The following is a 16,902-nucleotide window of genomic DNA, read 5'->3' as shown; positions in this document are numbered from 1 at the left end:
GGACAAGTATGCCCAGTCCCCTCCTTGGGAGGAGCCAGTGACGTGGGCAGGACCACAGTCATTTCTCCAATCCCAGCGATGGTTGCTGTAGAAGAAATGTGCAGGGACTCTGAAAGGGTCTGATGGGGTCCTGCTTGAGCCTGAGGGTCCAGGAGGGCTGTCCTGAAATGGGAAGGAGAGGAGGGCAAGGGTGGGAGAACATTCTAGCAAAGGGTGTGGTGGTTCCCCTGAGGAGAGTCACTGCTCAACCCAGCAGTGAGCAGCTGCGGGTTTCATGAGGCACCGTCCCTGTCTGCACGTGTCCCTGGCCTGGCCTGAGCCTGACCCTCTGCCCTTCTCTGGCCCAGGTTCTCCTACTGGAAGCAGCAGAGCGACCCTCAAGCCCAGACAATGATCTCCCAGCACCCCAGAGCACCCCACCACCCTGGAATGAAGACTTCCTCCCTGACGCTATCCCTCTGGCACACCCGGGGCCCCGAAGAAGGCCCACAGGCCCGGCCGGTGAGTGAGGTCTCCAGGACGGCTCAGATCAGCCACAGAGGCCCCGGTCATGGCCTCCCAGGGCGTCCACATGTAGGTCACACACTAGGCCTCTGGGTCACACGTGCCCACATGGCATTTTAAAAAGTTGAGCTAACATATAAAAACTGGAGGATTTCACATAAAAATCAGGATTTCTAGCTTCTCTTAGAAAAATAAAAGATCTAGTCATTGGGGCTAGCAGTCCTGCATGGAAGCAACTGGCTGCAGCTAAGTCATGTCTGCCCCATCAGGTGCTGCCCCGGCTCTGCCGTGTGCCGCAGTCCCCACCGCTCCTTACTGCCTTACAGTCCAGCTACTGTCCTCATTAGCTGCCCTGCTGCTCTTAGCACCTTCACTTAGGCCCCCAGCCCAGCCTCCTCCTTGGTTGGCTCCATTTACAGCAGCCCCTGCCTGCATACCCCCAGGGACAGGGGACTCACTGCCCCGCACCACCTTCTGGGGCTTCCTTGCTAAACATTCTGACTGGAGTTGGAGGACATCTGCTGCCATGTTATTTTCTCCCTTCCCTCCACATTTTAAAGTCAGGGATAACAATTTCTCTCTACAGCTTTCATTCACTGGCTGGGGCTCCACCCTCTGGGCCTGCAAATAACAATGATAACTGTGATAGCAGTAGCTTGAATTGTTGAATGCCTACCTTGTGCCGGGTACTGTGCTGAGCCTTTACTTGGGTGGATGTTTAGCTGGCACCTGTCAGCATAGCTGAACTCAGGGATTTAAGACTGGTGTCTCTTCTGACTGGTCAGTATCCATGCGGTGCCAGTTATTAAATATTTTTATATTACCCTCGGCTGGATAGATATCCTTTCTCGTCATTCCAGTAAGCTCATAAAGCTTGGAGTTACAGAGGAGAAAATAGGCTCAGAGAAGTGACTCCTGGGGTCACCCAGCAAACCAGGGGCTTTGTCCCCATGATTCCTGGCCCCACTGGGGAACTTTGGATGTGATGCTCTCCTCTCTCCTCTCAACTAAGAAGTTGAGCCCCCAGCTTCTTAGCACCCTTGCCCTGACTCAGCTCTGAGCACACTCCCTGAACCCCTCTTCCCTGCCTCCTCTGCCCGGTTTCATGTATATGCCCATCCTGTTCAGCGGGGAGAAAGCGACCCCCTGCAGTGGGAGAATTAACCTCCAGTGGCTACTTCTGGGGCCGTGAGAGGAGCAGATATTCTGCATTCTTCTAATGAGGCTGAGGCCGTGGGAGGAGGGGTGAGCCCACGCCTGTTGTGGGCGTGGGGGAACGTCTCAGTCTGGACCCCCTGGCCTACTTCTCTAGCCACTGTCCCTAAGGTCCCACCACAGAGGGCTGCCCCATGGCCTCTTCTTGTGACTGAAGAGGAACAAGATTGCCATCCGCAGGAGGACCCAGGCCCCAACCCCCCTGGGGATGGGAGGAGCTCTGGGTCTTCTGGGACAGACCTTTCTTTTTCCCAGGGAAGTGCAGTTCCAAGGAATGGCCACCAGGTGAGGCACAAACCCTATAAATGGTGACATCTGAGTGCTCCCTGGAATCCCAGAGAGCAGGTGAAGTCTCCCCAAACCAGTGGCCCCTGTAAAGCCCTTCCTCCAGGACCACAGTCACGCGCATTTGGAGCTGGAGGGACCCAAAGAGCCAGCGCAAGCCCTTACATCGGTCCAGCAAGCGTTTGTGAGCACACTCTCCAGCCATTTCAGAGGGAGAAGGGGCTGTCGCCAGGCCACATGATGGGCTTCTTACTGCTCTGTCTCCTCTAGCTCACCCTTGGGGCCTGGAGACCACAGAGCTGGGCAGGCGTGTCCTTTGGGGCTTTCTGGGGCCTCTGAGGAGGCCTTACTGGGGAGCTCTTTACCACAAGCCTGATTCCCAACCCTGAGCAGGGAGCCCGAAGGATATGGAGAAGGGGTCCTGACTCATCTCCAGCCTGGCTCTGCCACCTTGAGCAAGGGACCACACCTTTTTGCACCTCAGTTTCCCCACATGTGGAATGGGAACAAAAGCAGCTCTTGATATCATAGAAGTCAATAGGGACAGAAATGTTGTGTAAATTGTAATAACTGATTCGAGCTGACTGTGAGCCCTTTGCCCCACCAGGGAAGCCAAAGGTGGGTGGGCTCCTGGGCACAGGTCTGACCAGACAGCACAGGTGGTCAGGCCTGGAGCCACCAGCTCAGCTCACAGTGTCCTCAGGCCTCTTCTCGTGCTCTCCCCAGGGCCCCCAGGGCAGACGGGACCACCAGGGCCTGCAGGGCCCCCAGGCTCCAAAGGTGACCGGGGCCAGGCAGGAGAGAAAGGCCCAGCAGGACCTCCCGGTAAGGACACTGACTTTGTCCTTTGTCCACTGGGGGCTGGGGGCTGGGGTCCCCCGATCCAAGCAGGTGAAGCATCCCACGCACCTCCTGCACTTGCTGGGGCGAATGATTACCACCTGGGGGGGCGCCGGGCTCACCTCCTTCCACCAGCACCCTAACTGCTGCCCATCCCAGGCACGGGGCTGAAGGAAGAAGAGAATGCTCTGGGAGCTGTGGGTGCCGGTGTTGGAGTGGGCCTGCCAGGAGCTAGGGGCTGTTCTCAGCCATTTAAACAACACCCCCGAGAGCCACAAACTCCTCCTGGGTCCCGCAGCGGAGCGACCCCTGGCCAGCCTGCCTGGCACCCTTGATGCTCTTGCCCCAGAGCTGAGGTTCCCTAGAGGGGGCAGAAGGTACCAGGCCAGAGCTGTTCCTTTCTCCCTCCCCTGCCACCCAGCTGCTCCAGGGTCCCATCTGCATGGGGCCGGGAAGGGGAAGCCATTTCATTTACATTCCAGGACAGCTTTCCAGGAAGACTGTGGTCTAGAGGCCACCACTGACACCAATTCTGTCCCCTGCAGGGCCTGTTTCCTGTCAGTAATGGTGGCTGGCCGGCCCAACCCTCACGTGACTCCTCTTCTCCCCATTTGCAGGCCTCTTGGGGCCGCCAGGGCCCCGTGGGCTTCCTGGAGAGATGGGGCGCCCTGGACCCCCTGGCCCTCCTGGCCCAGCAGGCAGTCCGGGCCTACCTCCAAATGGCCCCCAAGGCGTCCTCTACTCCCTACAGCCACCTACCGACAAGGACAGTGAGTGTCAACCTGAGGGGGGAGGGGGCAGGCCTAAGCTGCCCTGTCTGCTGGGGGATCAGCCCTCCCCAGAGGACCCCGTGAAGGGGCCCAGCAGTGAGTGGGGCGTCAGCTTGGTAGTAGACTCCACCAGGTGGGGGTCCCTCTCCTCCAATACTGCTCCCCCATCCCACTTTGGCCCCCGCATGACCTGTTTCTGCCCTGGTGCTTAGCTCCTGCCCCTGGGGTCCTGACACCCCAAACGTCACTCTGGTCTTTGGCCTGGCTTCGGTTTCCCCACCTGGCGATGGCAGCACCACTGAGATCATCCATTGTCACATCTCCTTGTCACAAATGCCATCGCTGCAGCATATCCAACAAATGTTGATTGAGTACCTACTGTGTGTCGTCACTGGGGACGCAGCAGTGAGCAACACAGACCGGGGCCACAGGCTAGTGCAAGAGGGTACATCTGAGCACCCAGAAACACCTGCCTACACGTGGAAAAGCCCATGTGTGGAGAGAGGGGCGCTCTGGCTGTGCTGGTCAGGCTCTGAGGATGGGGCAGGGAGAAGTCATGTGAAGCTCGCCCTGGAAGAACCCAGGTCATGGGAGACAGACCCCACCCCACCTTCGGGCCCTGATGGAGGCAGCTCAGAGGGTGAGCAGGGAGGGCTTCCTGGAGGAGGCCGCGATGGAGTGAGCCAGCTGGGTACATCAGGATGGGCACATGGGTAGAGCCTGGAAGAGAGTGCCAGCCTAGGGCATTGGAGAAATGAGCAAGGTGGGGCCAGAATGTAAGGGCCTGGAATATTCAGGAAAGAGTTTGTCTTTATATGAAGCCCTCTGACCTGGCCGCTGTGTGCTCTTCTGAGCAGTGGGAGCCATAACATCTCTTTGCCAGGGCTGCTCTGAGGCCCAGCAGGGCCTGGGGTGCCTGTCCTGGCTTCGGAGGGGGGACCTCAGTTTCAGCCTCCCAGCCGTGCCGGCTCCACCCTGGCGTCACAGGCCACCTGCTCTTCCCGTAGATGGAGACTCACAGCTGGCTTCTGCCGTGGACACGGTGCTGGCGGGGGTCCCAGGGCCCCGGGGTCCCCCTGGCCCTCCAGGTAAGTGCAGAGAGCAACAGCAAGGCTGGCCTGGACCGGGTACCCCCTCCTGGGTTGAGCCCAGGCCAAGAGAACTTGGGGGTTGTCTGGGGGCTCTGGCATCGGCAGGGTGCTGGGAGTTGGTCTGCCCTAACCTGCTGTGTGGCCTGAGGGGAGGCATGTGGCTTCTGAGTGGCATCTTGCCTGTGTGACTGGGCACAGAACCCCAAGCTCCTGGCATCCACATGAAGCAGTTCAGGGCTGCCCTTGTGTGGACCAGGTGGGGGTACACTGGAGTCCCAGGCCCAGGGAGCTCGGGGGGAGCACTGGGGAGGCTCAGGCGGGCAGGTACCTATGAGAGGCAGCAGGCCCATGGCCTTTAGGTAGAAACCAGGGGCCCAGGGGAGGGGACGGCCCTGGGGTGTGATGGGCTGAGCCTGGGTCTGGCTGGATCCCCACCTTCCCCAGACCCTCCCTGGAAGGAGGGGCCGTGCAGGGCAGGGGCCACTGAAGCCCTGTGTGGATGTCCCCGGGCCCAGAGCAGTCACTCCCTGTCATTTGTTTACTCTCCTACACATTTGGCAAATATTCACTGAGCATGGTCCTACCTGCTGGGCAGTGCTCTGGGTCCCCGGGACACTGGTGTTACTTACATTCTAGTGGAGGAAGGCAAACTGTGCAAGTACTGAAAGTAAAGTCCATAGAGCTGAGAGAGTGATGGACGGAAAGCAGGGCTGGGCGAGGGCCAGGGCAGGCCAGGGCAGGCCTCATTTCAAAGGTGAGGGCTTGCTGGGAGGAGGTGAGGGAGTGAACTTGAGAGGACCTGGGGTCCTCAGGTGATTTGCTCTGACTGGAGAGAGAGGGTTTGTTTTGTAACTAGACTCAGTCCAGCTGTGCACCCACCTGGGGTACACTTTCCTGCACCTGTCCTCCTCAAACATGGGGGTGCATTGGTACAGCCCAGCAGGGGGCTCCCTGCAGCCCAGGAGGTACAGGTCCGTACGTGCCACCAGGGACATAAGCCTCACTTTTCCCAAGAGTGCTGGAAGTTCAGTCATGAACGCTGTCCCCCATGCTGGACACAGGTCGCCCAGCCTGACCCTCTGGGCATTCCCTGGCATATGGGTGAGACAGACATGTAAACTGAGGGCAGCCAGGAGTGGTGGCTGGTCCATGTCGAGGGTCTGCCTAGGGGAGAAGTGGGGGTAGATGGGGAGGCTTCCTGGAGGAGGTGATGCTCAGCCTGAGATTAGTAGGAAAGGCCAGTAGGAAACAATTTGTGGGGACGTAGAGGGCATGGAGAAGCTCCAGGAGGAAGGAACAGCTTTGGCAATGACACAGAAGCAGAGGAACTTTCTGGGAGGGTATCTGGGGAAGGGGGTTGAGGGGCCAGGCTGAGAGGCACCTTACTGAATGGTTGTTCTGGGTGTCTGGATGGTCAGGAAGCAGTTGTAGTAACCCAAGTAAGAAGGATGATCTCAGAGAGGTCATGTCCAAAGTCCGAAGAAGGGGCAGATGTGGGAAAAATTTGCCAGAGGACCGGTGGCTAGGGATGATGCAGGGTGGCCTCGTAGATGAGGCCCTGGGAGGAGGGGCAGGTTGGGGTGTAAGGGCTGCATGGAGAGAGTGGATGGAGGTGGGCTGTCCGCTCTGAGAATGGGCAAGGCTCCCCCTTCCCCCACCATTCATTCACCGACCATTCATTTGCTGTCCATGGAGACAGACCCAGGGCAGGGGCTGGGGTGGAAGGGTGGGAATGTCCCTTTCCAGAGCTGATGGGGGACGAGGGGCTTCTCTGGCTCCAGGTGACCATCTGTCACTCTGCTGACAGGTCCCCCTGGACCACTTGGTCCCCCAGGACCCCCAGGTGCACCTGGATCCCAGGTAAGGCCTCTCCCATTTCTGTCGGGGGAGGGGACATTGGCTTCCTAGGAAAGGAAGAGCTAGGCTTCTTGCCTGTAGGAAGGAATTAAGTCACCTGGCCCCACCCCACCTAGGCCCAGGTGGGTCCCACGGGTACGTAGGTGTAGGATTCTTGTTTTATTAACAACAGCGGCCTTTGCTGCTCATTTCCTCTATGCCAGGGAAGTGTTAGCATCATTCCTGTTTCATAGATGAGCTACCTGAGACCCAGAGAGGCCAGCATCACAGAATGTCCACCCCAGCATGTCACCCCTCCTCCCCAAGAATCGCCGATGTGAGAGGGGCACCCCAAACCCTGGCTGGGTGTGTCCAACCCTAGCTTGCTGTGCCTTTCTAGCTGTATAACCTTGGCTAGAAGGCGGACTTTCTGGGCTGTGGCTTCCTTGACTGTGAAGACGGGGGATACAGGGCCTGCCTTGTAGATTGTTACAGGGGACAAAAGAGAAATAAAATGCCAGGTGGAAGTGCCTTGTGTTGAAGGAACGCAGGGACCTGGGCGAAAAATGACACTGAGGAGGAAGAGGGGCGCAGGATACCTGGTGGAGGCAGAAAGGGTGGTGTTTGCGAATGTCCTGCCATGCAGAGCTTCTTACAGCCCCCATCCTGGATCTCATGCAGACCAAGGGCTCCGCTGCCCTGGAGCTCCACTCTGGGGCAGGGGTGCTAAGAGGTGGCCCCCGCACTATAAGACGTGTGGATCCAGGCTTGGGTCTGTGGGCACTGGGACCTGGGGCGTCCCACACGTTCATTCATCCGTTTAGTCACTTGGTATTTCTCACGCTCTGGGAGGGTGCTGGCCTCCCATCTGATGACAGTCAGGACGAGGGGTCACAGTGCAGCCCCCTAAAGCTTACCTTCTAGACATGAAAGAACCAGTGTCCCAGGATTGCTTTGCACCCTGTGGTTCCTGCTGTGTGTTTTCCCATCCGGAGGATGCAGCGTGCAGGACAAGGGCCGGCTGGTGCGTAGGCCATGGGGAGGGGTGAATAGCAGCCCCGGCCAGGGACATGCCGCACGCAGCATAGGGCAGAGCAAGAGCGGATGTGGTGCGGACCAGGCTGGGGGCAAGGCTGGGGGGGGCAGGGGCTAAGCGGGGTGGGAGGCCCCAGGGCTCATCTGCTCCTGAGTCAGGTGGGACGCACCAGGTAAGCCGAAAGTCTAGGCCCCCAGGGTTATCCTCCTCTCCTCTCCAGCCCCCGGCCACAGGCCCTGGAGAGAGGAGTTGGGGGCAGGTGAGAGAATGACAGTGATCAAGATGGTGGTGAGGGACAAAGAGGCCCAGGAAACCATAGGAAGCAGCTGGAGGAGAGAAGTGTGGCCGAGCTCCACACGCCGCGGGGGCTCTGTCCAGTGGGGCCCCTCCAGCTGCCCCAGCCCAGAGCAACAGGCAAGGTCAGGGCGACGGCGTTCCCCACCCTGCCCCACACTTGCTCATGTCAGCTGCTTTCAGGGTCTCATCATTTAATCCCAGCAGCGATGGGGAAGTGGAGGCTCAGAGAGTTTCTGTCCCTTGCGGGAGTCACACAGCAGGGTGGCAGAGCTGGGATCCTGGCTGGGCCGGGGTGACTCCAGGCCCCTCGCAGGCTTTTTCCAGCCGCCTCTGGCCCTTGCCAAGAACACAGTGGTGCTCTGGGGTGGCCTTATCCTGCCGGTCTATTTTCAGGGTCTTCCAGTTCCTTGTGGGCAGATCCTCAGCTGGCTTTGTAGACCATGTCCTTGTAGGGACCCAGGTCTGCAAGATTCCAAGGAGGTTCAAGGGTCTGAGCTGCTTATCCAGCCCCCCTCAAGAGGGTGTGAGCAGGAATCAGCATGTAGGGTCTTTGGGCTGCTGGTGTGTTGACTCCTTATGTCCTTATTGTGGTCCTTCTCTAAGGCTGGGGACCTATGGCCATGGCTGGGACCCCACAGTGCACCAGGCCTGTCACTGGCTCTTCAGGGCCCCAGTGGACAGGCTCTGAAAAGCCCTTCCAAGACCCACTGCCAGGGCCTGTCCAGGACCCCACATGGCAGGGATAGAGATAGGCTCCAAGGTTAGCCCACTGACGATGTCAGAATGGCCAGCAGCCTCCTCTGCTCACCACAGAGGGACTGTGGCTTCACTGTGGACGGTGGGGCTAGTCTGGTGACCTAGCCATTGTCTTCTTCCCTAGCCAAGGAGTCAAGCCCTCTGAGGATTGGGTGTTCCTCCCCGAGGTTGGTCAGATAGAAGTGAGCAGGGACAATGGTGAAAGACCAGGTGGCCCCTTCTCTCTCCTCTAATTGGGACAGATAGGCTGGGGTTTGAAGCCTAGCTCTGCCAGTTTCTAGCTGGTGATGCTGAGCAAGTCACTGACCCCTCTGGGCCTCAGTTTCCCCATCTGTGAAATGGGGATGAAAATCCTTCCTAGGCAGGTGAGGAACGAGAGGGATAATAGATAGAAAATGCCAGGCCCTGAGGAGATCCTTAATAAATGCTATTCATGAACCAAACATCTCCTGGGGCCTCAATTGTGACAGACATCGTACTGGACACAAGAGCAAGGACGTGGGGACCCCTGCCCTTCGGTAGTTGATAGGCTGATAAGGGAGGCAGATGATGAAAAGGAAGAGTCATGAGAGAACTAAATGAGGCAATGTGACAGTAACTGGGAAAGGGCCTATTGCGACAGGAGGGGTATGACAGACGTGAGGAGGTGACACTTTGGCTGAGACCCGAGGCACCAGAGGAGCAGCCACGAAAGATGCTGAGAAAGGGCAGTCTGGGTAGAAGAGTAAGCGCACAGGCTCTGGGCAGGGAGGAGGCTGGGACACCCTGGGCAAAGACGAGTGTGGTCTTAGATGAGGCAGAGAGCGGACAGGGCCTCATCTGCAGGGCTGCAGTGAGGGAGCTCTGAGTGTCAGGGAGGGAGAATCCGTAATCTGATTTATGTCTTTAAGAGGCCCCTTGGCTATTGTGCGGGGGCTGGGGACATGGGGAGTGGAGCAGGGAGATCAGGGAGGGGGCCACAGCAGCACAGAGGGGGACACTGGACGGCAATTTGCATTAAGGTGGTTGCAGTGGAAGTGGCCAAGTGAACGGACATATGTAGAAAGTGGACCTGACAGGTCTGGCTGATAGAATAAATTTGGTGAGTGAGGGAAAGGGAAGGTGAACTCCCAGGTGTGTGCTGGAGCAGCTGGGAGGACCATGGAGACATTTCCCAAGAAGGGTGACTGTGGGGTGGGGGCAGGTATAAAACCCAGGAGTTCCCTTTGGAGAGGTGGAATGGGGCGCCTCCTGGTGGGGATGTGGGGGACGCTGAACAGGGGAGTCTGGGGCTCTGGGGAGCCTTCCCCTGGGCACCAGCTCTGATGGGAGTCCACGTGTGGGACCCTTGCGGTCACCACTACTGTCACCGTCTTATGGGGGGGAGGGGTGCGTGGTTTTCCATCCATTTCCCTTCTCCCCGTTTTGCAGGTGAAAAGACCGAGGGCTCAGCTGAGGCTCACTGAGGAGCCAGTGCCAAGTGGCTCCAAGACCTGGGAGGCCCCCAAGTGTGGCCTTCTCATTTCCTCCACACCATCATCTTCCCTCCTATATTTTTCAGATCCAGAGCCCTGTGCAGGGGGAGCGGGAGGGGAGGACTGCGGGGTTGGCGCGGGCCGGCAAGGGCTAAACTGCTTTGTTTGATTTTCTACAGGGCCTGGCTGGAGAGCGGGGCATGATGGGGCCATCTGTAAGTGTGGGGCTGTGTAGATGGGCCACTCCTAGGGCGGTGGGCTCTGGTATGGGCCCAGGGTACCAGGGGAATGGGGTCTGTTCCCAGGCAGCCTTGCCTGAGCTCAGCCCCACAGTCTGCCCAAAATATCCAACCCAGCCGGGATGGGGCAGAGGAGAGTAGGGGCAACCTGAGTACAGTACTAGCTTCCCAAGTTGAGAAGGGTTAGCCTTGGGGGGTGGGGAGCACCCTCAGTGGGAATGTGAGCAAGGACTGAAATAGCCTCCTGTTCGGGGGTTTGGATGAGAGTCCTGAGGTGTCTTCCAGGGAATCCAGACACCTGGGTTAACGTGCTATGTGATCTGGATCATCCCTTTCCTTCTCTGACCTCCCATAAATAGGAGACGTAGGCCGCTGACCTCTAATTTCCCTTCTTGGGAATAAGAATTCTTGATTCTGAACTCCTGCCTATAGGGGGAGAACCTCTTTTGTGCTCAAGCCTTACATGGGAGATGGGGTCGTTCTGGGGTGGTGCTGATGCTGATCTTTGCTGAGCACCTACTATGTGATGGCCACAGTGGAGGCACTCTTATAGTGGATTTAAGCTTCACCGTTACCCAGTAAGACCACACTTTATTATCCCCGTTTGCCTGAACTGGCAGCTTAGAGAGGGTAAGTAACTTTACCAAGGTCACACAGCAAGGCAATGCTAGGGCCAAGATTTAAACCCAGGAGAGTTAGCCTCTAAAGCCGTGTCTCCTCCTGGGCTTCTGTCTAGTAATGTATAACAACACTTTCACAGCACTTTAGGCACCAGGCTCCGGTCTAAGCTCTTTATCGATGTTGTTTTACTTAATCCTTCTAATAGTCCTATGATGTAGGTACGGTTATTACCCCCCTTTTAGAGATGAGAACACTGAGGCACAGAGGTAAAGTGCCTTGCTCAAGGTCACACAGGTAGGTGTAATTGTGAGGCTGGCCCCGTGTTGCAGGCCTGAGATCCCTGGAAGAACCAAGAAATGAGCTTGGAGGGCCCCAAAGCTGCCCCAGAAGCAGCGTTAAGCCCCTAAAGACAACTCTCAACAGCTCCCCCGCCAGGCTGTGCAGGGTGACCAGGCCTTGGTGCCCCCCAGCTCCCCGCTCACCCCTCCCTGATTGTTGACTGCATGTTTTCTCCCTAGGGTGAGCCTGGCGGGAAGGGCGAGGAAGAAGAGAAAGCTGCTGCAGAGGTAACTGCTGGGCCTGCACCTCCCTCCTGCCTTTGGCTGTGTCTTAGTGGCAGAGAGGACACCCCCCAGATCCATCCTGACACTCCTCAGTCCTGAACGTGGCCCCAGCCCAGCAGCTGACACAGACGAGGGGAGAGGGGATCGCAGCACAGTGTGAAGAGTCTGCATTGGGGGTGGCACCGATGGGGTGACTGGCCCAGAGCTGGGGAGACCCTGCTGGAGAGGGCAGGAGGAGCTATGGACCTACAGAAGAGGCTTCAGCCTGTGGGGTCCCTCTCCAGGGACAGGACTCTCCCATGAACAGCACCTGGCACACGGATATGCCCACAAGGTCCCAGGCTGGTGGCGTAAAGGGTGTGTGGACAGGTGGACAGATAGACAGATGGCTGATGAATGTGGGAGAGGACAGTAAGGGAGTGAGGATGGGAACACGCATGGCCCTGGGCAGGAGGGGCAGGGAGGGACACGGCCAGGGCAGGGACGTGGCCATGATGACCCTCTACCTTCTGGGGAGGAGGAGGGGTGCTGTGGCCTGGGATTATTGCTCCAGGGGGCGAGAGCCGTGGGGCCAACAGAGGAGGCCTTGCAAGCTGATACTATGAATCCCCTGAGTTGGTACATGTCTCCCCTTAAGTGAGTGAACTTGGGGAGGCTCCAAGCACGAGCGTATCTGGCAAGGTCCTTGTCTGACTGAAGACGGGGGAAGTTGCTGGAACCAGAGCCACTTATGGGTGCAGGAGGCATGGAGGAAGATGAGGGTATTGGAGCATGAGCAGATTCACAGGTCACTTGTGATACCAGACTGAGGGGGTACATGTGATTTCATAGGAGTGCAACCTGTGGCCCAGGGACATGGGGCTTAGCTGCGTCCCTGACAGCAGGGCCTGGACCCTCTGCTTCTCACCGGAGACACCCCCATGCCCGATACCACTCACAGCACAGCTTCTGGTGGACTTTGGTTCCCTGGTGGGAAGTCCTCAGTCCTGTAACCCAGTAGGATGCTTTCCTTCCCCCCTTTGTTTGGTTTTAAGCTAAATTAATCTCAATATCATGACAGGTGTCATGTTACACCGGCAAAAGCTTCCTGTTTTGCTGCTGACTCCAGGTGGGGCCTTGTTTCTTCACCATTACCTTTCTTTTCAAAGCGGCCTTGATACCTGTCTTCTCAATATGTCAGCTCATTCACATGTCTCGACACACAAGGTCCTTTACCCACATGTCGGCCAGGTCACAGAAATGCAGACTCTGAGCATCTCATCATCACGCAGTCCTGCCAGCACTCGGAAGTGGGGTCTCTCCCCCTTTTCTTGCCAGGCGGCCACACCTGGAGGGCTCTCAGGTGGGCAGTGCCAGGAAGGAAAGCAGCAAAGCTCCCCCACTGTGGACCTGTGTGAGATGCTCTGCCCAAGGCAGGGTATTTTCTGGAAAGGGCACACGGGGGAAGCAGTCAGGCAGCCACGGAGTAGGACAAGCCCAAGCTCGAGGGGACAGGCCTAGGTGGGAAACGCGGGTTTCTTGTCATTGAACAAGAATTTGAATGCCATCCCTGGCACATAGTAGATGCTGGCTGTTGTATCAACGATGGTGACAGGAGGGAAGAGGTGAGGGCTGGGATAACAGGTACGCTGAAGCAGATGGCTCTGACCCTGGCCGCCCGTCCCCACCAGGGCGAGGGGGTGCAGCAGCTGCGGGAGGCCCTGAAGATCCTGGCAGAGAGAGTCCTCATCCTGGAGCACATGATTGGGATCCACGGTGAGCAGTGACCAGGGTCTGGGGACAGGCAGGCCCCGAGCTGGCCACCACATTGGGGATCTCCCTTCCCTCTCACCTCCCCACCCCTGGCGGCTGGGGCTGTCTCTGGTCTCCCTGCTTCCATGGCCCATCCCCTTGGCTGCCAGACGGTTTTCCGCAAACCCCAGTCTGACCCTGCCCTTCCCCTGCTCAAGGACCCTCAGCGGCTCCCTGCTGCCCATGACTGACATCCAGCTGCATCAATTGCCTCAAGTCCCTCCCCAGCAGAGCCTGGTGCCTAGTGACACAGAGCCACCATCCGGTCACCCCAGGCCCCCTCCCACCTCGTGCCTTGGCTCCAGCCGCGTCCTCTGCCAGCTACACACTAGTTCCCACTTCAGGACCTGCTCCAAGTTCTCTCCCTCTCTGAAGCCGGCCTCCCCTCTCCTCACACTGCTCTGTGGAGCCTTCTGTTCCCTCATAGCGTGGGGCTTCCATGTCTCTCCCTGGCACACTGGAAGGCCCTGGTGGCAGCGTGGCGACTGAGCCTCTGTGGGGCCTGGAGCCCAGCCCTGGTCCGTATGTGTTGAAGAATGAATGAATGAATGAGTGGGTGAATGAATGGATGAGTGAATGTGTGTGAATGCATGAAGAGTAGAGAGCCCTGTCCTTGCTGGGCACAGCGCACACTTTGCTGGCCGGGGACCAGAAGCAAAGGTGCCTTGAGTGCTCCCAAGGCCACCCTCCTGCTCTCCTTCCAGATCCCCTGGCGTCTCCCGAGGGGGGCTCCGGCCAGGATGCTGCCCTGAGAGCCAACCTCAAGATGAAGCGTGGCGGCGCCCCCCCCGATGGCTCCCTCACTGCCCTGCTTGGCCCCAGTCCTGTGCAGAAGAGCACTGGCCAGCCCAGCAGCGGGAAGTAAGGGCCCAGCTCTCCAGGACAAGCCCGGCCCCACCAGAGACCCAGCCAGCCCTGAAGCCTGTGCTGCCACTGCTTCCTGAAGGCACCCCTAGTGGGACTGGGCCCCAGGCATAGACAACCATGAGCGACATTTGCTCCCAGGACTTGGGGGCCTTGGAGGCAGATGGCACCTCCAGGGGCAGGGACAAGGGGCTCTCCCCTTGTCCCTGCCCTCCCCCACCCCCACTCCCTGCAGGAGGCAGAGTCTGAGTGGGCTGGGCGGGTGCGAGAATAATCATAACACACATCATTTGCTGAGTCCCTGCAATGCCGGGGCCTGTCCAAGGAGTTCTCCCCACGTTGTCTCATTTAACCCTTAGGAGGTAGGCTAGTTATCCCCACTTTACATGGGGAACAGAGGCTTGGAGAGGGTAAATAACCTGCAAGACCACCGGGCCATGGAGGGCTCGGGCAGGATTTGAACCCAAGCCTTTCAGTTCCTTAACTGTATATCCAACCATCTTCCCCACTTTACAGGAAACTCCGGAAGGGTGGGCATAGGGCTGCGGGGAGGCTGGACCGGCCAGCAGGAAGGAGGGCAGGGCCCTGGGCCTTCTTCCTTGACTCCCCTCTCCTGGCTTGTGGCCAGGGAGACCCCTAGTAAACTCATGACAGTCACATGGACCTGGGGACTGCGAGAGGAGCATGGGGGTGTGAAGGTCCTCCTCCCAAACTCTCTGAGTCCGCCCACCCCCACCGGGGTCTTCCCACCCCTGAGCCGGGAGGAGGCTGTGTGCACCCTCAAGGCCCCATCACGTGCAGCCCTGCCCTCTCGGGGAATCTGTGAGGTTGACCATTTCTGTGTCACATGGCAAATCTAATGTCTCTTTGACGAAGGAGAAAAAGAGGCTGCCAGAGTCCCAGGCTCTGTTCAGGAGAGATGCCGCCACCCTCAGGGCTGTGGGCCCAGGCAGCTCTACAATAGACCCCATGTCCCCATGCCCCAGAGCCACTCACAGCCTCTCAGGCCACGGGTCCTCTGTGACCCGGACCACCCTGGTGCTCCTCTCTCTCTGGGCCAGGACCCGAGCTCAGCGAGGACCACAAACTCAGAGATTCACAGGTGCTGGCACCACCCCGGGCACGTCGCCCCCTGGCAGCAGGAGCAACCCAGCGCCAGCGCTCCTGTGGTCCTGGGAGGCTGTGGCCTGTGCCTGCGGGCCCTGGTAACCTCTCCCCGCCCTCAAGGCCCTGATGCCCCTCATGAAGCTGGCTGTCCTGGGGCCAAGATGTGGCCTCCCACAGGCCTGTCTCATGGAAGGGCAGCCCGAGGCGGGCAGGAACTCTGTAATACTCTGATAATAAAGGTGCTCTCCCAACTGGGGTTCTGGTGCTATGTGGCAGCAGCTGCGGGGAGGCCTGCTGAGCCCGGCCGCAGTGACCCCCAGGTGTGAGGGAGGCTGCCCCTGGAAAGCCCCACATCTAGTGACAGTGTGGCTGGATGTGAGGACAGGCAAATCCTGGCCAGTGTGACACACATGGCAGGGGGTGGCCGTGGGGCCACATCAATACCGTGGACTGGGCGGCTAATCTTCTGGGGGCACGAGGAGGGGCCACAGAGGAGAAAGGCGTCTTCAGGATCAGCAGGAGTCAGCTAAACAGAAAAGGGCTCTGCAAGTAGGGCGGACAGCAGCCCCAAAGGCTTGGAGGGGGGAAGAGAGGGGCTCACTGGTGACCCTTTGGGCAAGGTGTACACAGAGTGTGTGTGCAGGGGAGCAGGAGGGAGAGGATGGGCCAGACAGAGGCGTGCGTGCTTCCCCAGACCGCTGAGCCCCTTTCTCTTTCTCTAGACCACCCTTTCAGCTCGCTGGAGGCCCCCATGCTGTCCCGAGCAGCCCCTGGGAGACTGAATACCCTCTGACAATCTAAGTCCTCTACACTTTGGTGACGCAGGCTAGGAGGCACATCATTCCCCCAGACCCCATAGCAGAATGGGGCCCTAAGAGACTGTTCTGCGGACCCAGGACGCCAAATGTACTGCAGCGTGGCCCCCGGCCCAGGCTCTGCGTGGGCCTCGCCCCCCCCCCATGCCTTACGGGTAGGCATCTTAGACCAGGTGGTTGCTGCTTTGGGAGGGTGTGAACTAAGCACAGCCATGCAGAGGGGTGTCCACACGTGCACATAATGCCCCTCAGTGCAGGACAGAAGCAAGCGGGGCAGGGGAAAGGGGGGGTTCAAAGGGTCAGGGGATGGCCATCCGGTTCCAGTGCAGAACTCTGCAAGCTCAAAATCTGAAGTCAACCTGGCCTTCCAGGTCCTTATAAAAGATATTTGTCAAAGCAGGCACATATAGCATATTTTATTTAAATTGGTTAGCTCAATGTATAACTTTAAAATGTTTAGACATGTGGGAAACCTCCATTTGTCCCCTGGATCCTTCATGGTCCAGGGCTTGCCTGGGTGGAGGCTAGCAGGACCTGGAGTGAGCCCACCCAAGATGGGAACACGGTGTCCAGGTGTGCCAGGCCCACCTCAGAGCTGCTGGGGGCAACAGGGGGTGCAGGAAGCAACCAACTTCCAAGGGGAGGTCCCTGCCAGCAGGGTGGACAGGCCAATTTGCAATGTGTTGGACCTCAGAGGGGGCCCCAATCCCCAAAGGCTGGGGCTGTGGTACAGGGTCTCCCCAGGGAGGTGGTCATAAGCTGGTCCTTCATAAGGGTGAGACCAGGCACTGTCCTAAACACGTGGCAGGCGTTACCTC

The 16,902-nt window shown here is 58.5% G+C and overlaps 1 protein-coding gene across 2 annotated transcripts in view; it reads left to right on the top strand.

The window, feature by feature from the left end:
- COL26A1 (collagen type XXVI alpha 1 chain) overlaps positions 1 to 15,518 on the top strand; it is a 193,802-nt gene extending 178,284 nt beyond the window's left edge. For both annotated transcript variants that reach the window (XM_081053623.1, XM_081053624.1), the window contains exons 5-13: positions 348 to 501; positions 2,731 to 2,829; positions 3,462 to 3,614; positions 4,622 to 4,702; positions 6,513 to 6,565; positions 10,264 to 10,299; positions 11,463 to 11,510; positions 13,178 to 13,262; positions 14,003 to 15,518. In XM_081053623.1, coding sequence (XP_080909749.1) covers positions 348 to 501; positions 2,731 to 2,829; positions 3,462 to 3,614; positions 4,622 to 4,702; positions 6,513 to 6,565; positions 10,264 to 10,299; positions 11,463 to 11,510; positions 13,178 to 13,262; positions 14,003 to 14,163 — 870 coding nt within the window. In that variant the 3' untranslated portion in view covers positions 14,164 to 15,518. The remainder of the gene's footprint in view (positions 1 to 347; positions 502 to 2,730; positions 2,830 to 3,461; positions 3,615 to 4,621; positions 4,703 to 6,512; positions 6,566 to 10,263; positions 10,300 to 11,462; positions 11,511 to 13,177; positions 13,263 to 14,002) is intronic.
- The last annotated feature ends 1,384 nt before the right edge of the window (positions 15,519 to 16,902 follow it).

This window comes from Rhinolophus hipposideros (genome assembly GCF_964194185.1).
Source record: "Rhinolophus hipposideros genome assembly, chromosome: 7".
NCBI classification, from domain to species: Eukaryota; Metazoa; Chordata; class Mammalia; order Chiroptera; family Rhinolophidae; genus Rhinolophus; species Rhinolophus hipposideros.
This window is presented reverse-complemented; position numbering and strand designations above follow the sequence as displayed.